The sequence below is a fragment of the Poecilia latipinna genome, unplaced genomic scaffold (genome assembly GCF_001443285.1).
Source record: "Poecilia latipinna isolate Pla-1442-1.1 unplaced genomic scaffold, P_latipinna-1.0 Scaffold1253, whole genome shotgun sequence".
In the NCBI taxonomy this organism is placed as follows: Eukaryota; Metazoa; Chordata; class Actinopteri; order Cyprinodontiformes; family Poeciliidae; genus Poecilia; species Poecilia latipinna.
In genome coordinates, this window is record NW_015113869.1 from 77,170 (window position 1) to 83,169 (window position 6,000).

At 50.5% G+C, this 6,000-nt stretch overlaps 1 protein-coding gene across 13 annotated transcripts in view; it reads left to right on the top strand.

Annotated features, from left to right (window-relative positions):
- myo6a (myosin VIa) overlaps positions 1-6,000 on the top strand; it is a 33,726-nt gene that overhangs the window by 22,607 nt on the left and 5,119 nt on the right. For 2 of the 13 annotated variants that reach the window (XM_015054458.1, XM_015054457.1), the window contains exons 28-35: positions 106-266; positions 667-705; positions 1,296-1,331; positions 1,619-1,657; positions 2,880-2,983; positions 3,485-3,616; positions 3,952-3,978; positions 4,450-4,668. In XM_015054458.1, coding sequence (XP_014909944.1) covers positions 106-266; positions 667-705; positions 1,296-1,331; positions 1,619-1,657; positions 2,880-2,983; positions 3,485-3,616; positions 3,952-3,978; positions 4,450-4,668 — 757 coding nt within the window. The remainder of the gene's footprint in view (positions 1-105; positions 267-666; positions 706-1,295; positions 1,332-1,618; positions 1,658-2,879; positions 2,984-3,484; positions 3,617-3,951; positions 3,979-4,449; positions 4,669-6,000) is intronic. The other 11 variants (XM_015054459.1, XM_015054461.1, XM_015054462.1 and 8 more) reach the window with 11 other exon arrangements.

The following is a 6,000-nucleotide window of genomic DNA, read 5'->3' on the forward strand; positions in this document are numbered from 1 at the left end:
TGGAGGTGCATAGACATCCACAGAAATAGGAAGCAGGCTGTTCCTGGTTCCACCTGCTGACCAAATAATCTGGACCAAATAATCCAGATTGTATTCCGTCCCCAGGCGGAGCTGGAGCTGCAGCTGCAGGCGGAGCGGGAGGAGGAAGTGGCACGGCAGGCGGTGCTGGAGCAGGAGCGGAGGGACCGGGAGCTGGCCATGCGGATCGCCCAGAGCGAGGCGGAGCTGATTCCCGACGAGACACTGAGTGACTCGGGGTTGCGCAGGTACCCTGACCTTTGACCTCTAGGCTCAGGAAGCTCACAGTGACCTGCTCTGAACAAATCTATTTCCTGGTGTACGACGAAACAAAATCAGATTAATCTCCAAACGATTATATATAAATGAATATAAAGTTTTACAATTGTTTCTGGGTGATGGAGGTCCAGTTTCTCCTTCAGGCCTTAATGATCCAGAACCAGAACCTGGACCTTGGTTTATTTGGATCCGCATTAGCTGTTTTCTTAACAACGGCAGCTCTTCCTGAGCTCAGGAGGAAACTGACGAAGTTCCACCATGTTTGACGATGTTCTTCTTCTCTGGTGTTTGACGATGTTCTTCTTCTCTGGTGTTTGACGATGTTCTTCTTCTCTGGTGTTTGACGTTGTTCTTCTTCTCCTGTTCCAGTAACGGCTCCTCCGTTCCATCGTCTCCAGAGAGAGCAGCGTAAGATCCTCAGACATAACCTTTCTGATTAACCCCGGCTCTTTCTGACCCCTGTCCTCTGACCCCTGCATGCCGTAACAATCTAACAATCCTCACTTCCTAGTAGAACCTTTTCCGACCTGATCAGCACCAGTTCTAGTCTCCAGACAGTTCAGAACCAGAACCAGAGGAGTCCAAACATAAGCTGCAAATTGTTAGAATCTCTGTGTTTCAATCCAGGTTCTGATTGTCTCAACAAGCTGGTTCCAGTTCAGAACCGGGTCAGAACCGGGGCTGATTCTGGAAGGAACCCAGTAAAGAAGATTGGGTTGGCTTCCAGAGAACCAGGTCAGCCCCGCCCACCGCCGAAGCTTCATTGGCTGACATCAGAGACAGCTGAGCTGTGGTTGGTGGTTGGTTCTGATGGATCCGGTTCTGCTGGGTCCAGCTTGGTGGCCAATGGGAACCAGTGAAGGGTTCTGGCCCAGTTTCAGTAGGAACTGGTTCAACTGGTGACCAGTCTGACCTCCTCTGATTGGAGCTGATAGATCAATGATGGATCAATGATCGATCCCCTCCTCTTCGTCGTCTCTAACTCTGACTCTCTCCAGCCTGCAGGTCGGCGCCAAGCTGAAGAGCTACACCATGTAGGTTCCTCTCACACACCTGCTGCACCTACAGCAACACATTCAGGTGTCTTGTGGCATCTGGCCGGGTCCGTACGAACCAGAACCAGATCAGAACCAGTTTGAAAACCTGAACTGGGTCAGAAACTGGTTTTGGTTCTGGTTCTTCTGAGTAAACTGGGAGTTTGTTGGTCTCTTCTTCTGGGGTTTATTTCACATTGAGATCAGAAACTAGTTTCTTCTTCTTGGGTTGAAATGTGTCTAAGCTCCGCCCACATCCTGCTAACCCGGCCCATCATGCTTTGCAGGGAGGAAATGGCGAAGGAGATGACCGAACTTCTGGCCCGGTGGGTAAAATCCGTCCGTCGGAACCAAATCTCTCCGATCTCTCTCTGATTCGGATCAGATCGCTAATCAGAACCAGATGATCCTGATTGATCCAAACCGGTCCATGAAGAAGAAGGTTCTGGTTCTGGACCTGCGGTCCGTTGGTGGAGGAAGTTCATACGTTTGAAGAACCGGGAATTGCTGCTCGGGTCTTATTCCTGCTCACACCTCCAGAACCACCAGAACGTCTGACCCGAAAGGTCACCCAGGTCGGGCATGGATTACAGCGCCATCAGCGGGCCCTTCCTGGTACTTCCAGAGCTTTCCGGTCCAGAACCAGCAGAGGTCCGGTCCATGTGGTTCCGCTGATCTGCACAGCTGGATGAAGACGGGAAAATGGATCTTCTGGTTTCTGATGCAACAACAAAAATCAAAATTTTAAATTAAAATTAATCAAATTCCTGAATTTCCAACATGAGAAGTCGCTGACGGTTCACAGATGGATTCTGCTCACTCTGTCCACCGGACCCTGGGTTCTACTGGGTTCTACTGGTTCTACTGGGTTCTACTGGTTCTACTGGGTTCTATTGGTTCTACTGGGTTCTATTGGTTCTACTGGGTTCTATTGGTTCTACTGGGTTCTATTGGTACTACTGGGTTCTACTGGTTCTACTGGGTTCTACTGGTTCTATTGGTTCTACTGCATGCAGTTCTTTCTCCTCTCCTCCACTTGGTGTGTTTCTGACCCGTAACCCTGTTCTGTTTGTAGAACTGGACTCTGATTCCATCTTTGAGCTCCTGATGGAGTGGAGTTCACTGGGAGGTCACTGGGAGGTCACTGGGAGGTCACTGGGAGGTCACTGGGAGTTCTGGTTCACCAAGTGTTGCTCCTGAAGACCACATTGTTGATCCAGAGACTAGATGGTCTGAGGAGCAGATAGTCCAGATCCAGTTCTTGATCCAGATCCGGTTCCGGAGTCAAACACCTGGTTACTTGCAGCTGAGGACTGAGTCCATATCCAGGTAGAGAGCCAGAACCTTTTGGACCCAGTTAGAACTTCTGCTGGTCCAGAACTCTGGACTTCTCTTTGGACCAGAACTGTGATAAGAACCAGTTTCAGTGGGAAACTCTCAGTGAACTCGGCTCCTCAGGTGGATCTATGGCGTTCAGGCGTTCCCCCTCCTCCTCACCTGCACGTCTTCGTCTCACTTCCTGTTTCCTGTCTCTGCTTCCTATCCCAGAGGGCCGCAGGTTCAGGCCAACAAAGCTGCTGCCAACGCCAAAAAGTTTGAGTTGAGCAAGTGGAAGTACGCTGAGCTGCGGGACGCCATCAACACATCCTGTGGTGAGTGACCCGGATCTGGGATTAGGATTAGAATCTGGATCCAGGTTCATGTTTAGATCCAGGTTGAAGTTCCGATCTAGTTCTGGGTCTGGGTCCGTCAGCACATCCTGTGGTGAACAACACAGATCCAGAAGTTACTGGATTTTATGGCGAGGGGCGGGGCTTCCGGTCGAGGGGCGGGGCTACTAAACTCCAGATCAGTTTTCAGAATCTAATTTTAAATATTAAACGGTCAGAACCAAACAGCATTGGGTTGGTGCTGACTGAGTTCTTTGGGTCCAGGTTTAGGCGGTCTCAGGGTTGGTGAGCAGCGGAAGAGACGATGAAACTTCAGGGAGGGTCCAGTCTGCTGGTTCTGTTGAGTCCAGAGTCCATTATGGATCAGATCTGTCATGTTAATAAATTATAAATGAAAACCAGTGAACCTCCCTCAGTGGGTCGGCCCAACAGAAGCAGGTTCTGGTTCAGAACCGGGTCCTGACCCGTCCTCCTCTCCCTCAGACATCGAGCTGCTGGCGGCCTGCAGGGAGGAGTTCCACCGGCGGCTGAAGGTGTACCACGCCTGGAAGGCCCGGAACAAGAAGAGGAACGCCGAGGCGGATCAGCGGGCGCCGCGCTCCGTCATGGAATACGGTATGCCACTTCTATTCTGGTTCTGAACCGGTTCTGGTTTCACCAGCTCCTCAGATATTCAGCTGAAGGTTCTGTTGGTCAGGAAACATCAGAACCTTCTAGCCACCTGAAGGTTCTGATCCAACTAGTTTCCTCACAGAGATTCTGGTTCTGAACAGGAAGTTCTGATGTACAGAACTTCTTGTTTATGCCCCAAACAGGAAATGGATTTATGTCAGACTTTCAAAATAAAGCTCCTGAGCTTCTGCAGGTTCTGGTTCAGTGTCAGGACCAGAACCTGTCAGACCCATTTGGGTCGGGCAGAATGGTCTTCATCCTGTGTCTCCGTGTTTCAGATGTTCCGTCTGCAGCCAGAGAAACGCGTAAGTTCTGTAGAACCCGGCTAATCTCCACTAACCTGCTGGTTCCGCTGGTTCTGCTCCTAACTGGGCCTACTGGGACCGCTGGTTCTGCTTCTAGTTGCTCTGCTTCATAGAGGAAGGAGGAAGATGTTCTGGTGGTACCGGTCCACACTGGGTCCAGAACGAAGTGCGATTGAGCAGAACCCGATCAGAACCTGAGTGGATCCAGCAGGGAGGGAAACTCCTGTTGGACGGATCTCAGGTTCTGGTTTTTGACTCTGCTCCATCACTGAAGTTCTGATCCAGCTGGATTTGGACCTGCTGGTTCTGCAGAACCTTTTCTGATTTTTTCCATATTCTGGATCTTCTGGTTCTGGGTCTCAAAGCGCCCTGTAGGTCCCAATAGACTGGGCCGTCTGGTTCCGGTCCAGTTGGTTCTGGTTCTGGTCCATCTCCATGTCCTGTTGCCTCTAATGTCTCTCGTCCAATCAGCAGCCCAGCAGAGCTTGGCCCCGCCCCTCCCGGCTCGGCAGCAGGACCTGTCGGCCAATCGGCAGCAGCGTTACTTCCGCATCCCGTTCATTCGGCCGGCGGAGCAGTTCAAGGAGCCGCAGCAGAAGAAAGGCTGGTGGTACGCGCACTTCGACGGCGCCTGGATCGCCCGACAGATGGAGCTGCACCCCGACAAGCATCCCATCCTGCTGGTGGCAGGTCAGTGGGCGGGGCTAACGGGGTCACGACCTGCAGGGTGAACGGCAGCATTCATGATTGCCATTTGCGATTTATCGATAATAACATCGGTAAATGAAACTGGGCCGATTTGACCAGCCAATATTTCTATGCATCTTGTTGCCGTTGGTTTCTGGGGTTGGGGCTCACCTACCCACAAAGGATTGTGGGTAGGTGAGCTGAAGCAGAGGTGAAGTGAGGCACCTTTATATGGAGTGAAGCGTGCTAGCATGATTAGCAGCTACAATTAGCGACCGGCTCCAGTCAGAGATGCTCTGTTCTGTTTCTAGTAGCTGCAGCAGCGCCCCCTTCAGTAGATGACACCCTGGGCTTCCATCTATTGGTTCCATGTTGCCTATTTCTAGAACTGGTCCTACAGATAAATGATGGTCCTACGTTTTCCAGAAGGGAATTTAATCTCTGTAGGAACAAAGACTTTTCGTCTTTTTATAGGAACTCAGGGACGTTTGGACCGCTGGTTCTGTCTAATGCAGTGGTTCTTAACCTGGGTTCTCTCGAACCCCGGGGGTTCGATGAGTCGGTCTCAGGGGTTCAGTGGCCACTGACCCGCCCTTCCTCATTTCCTTAGTGTAATGTCCAGCGCACACTACATCAGTTGTCGCCCCATTTTCTAAACCTGAGAGACACATTAGCCGACAGAAATTCTGGGTATAACGGTTCAATCGGGTTTGTCGTGCCGTGTGGCGTCCAGCCACCTGGGCACAAAATAATGGCTACAAGTCCAGTTAACTAATTTTAAAATCAGGCATTAATCAATGCTTTACTAGAATCTACCTGTGATGCATGTGGCTAGAGTCGGCGTAAAGTCATGACTGAATGAAAATCATTGTAACCTATTTATGTCACGTTAACGAAGAACAACTGAAAAGTTACCGGGTTTATCAACTGCGGTAGCAATTTGGCTCCAACTCCTCCCCTTGTCATTTGTATATTCTTTGCACGAAATGTTAAATAAATATTAATGTTGTTTCCACATATCATCTCCGATGTCCGCTGGACTTTGGGTTGCGCCGTGTCAGCTGTTTGGGATTCCCCTCGTTATTTCCCCTCAGAAATCACGGAGGAGAATCCGGCTTTCTGATTGGCTACCTGTCACATTCACCGTTTAGCTCCCAGTCCGGGAAAAACCCTGATTTAGATCGGAGCCACGACGATCTACATCACACTGCAGGATGATCGGTTACGAAATCAGCAGCGACAATCTTGGATCGGCCAACGATCTAAGATTGTTATAAGGGAAAATGGGGGCAGAACATGGTGTAGTGTGAACTACTGCATTAGGTGGTCGGATGT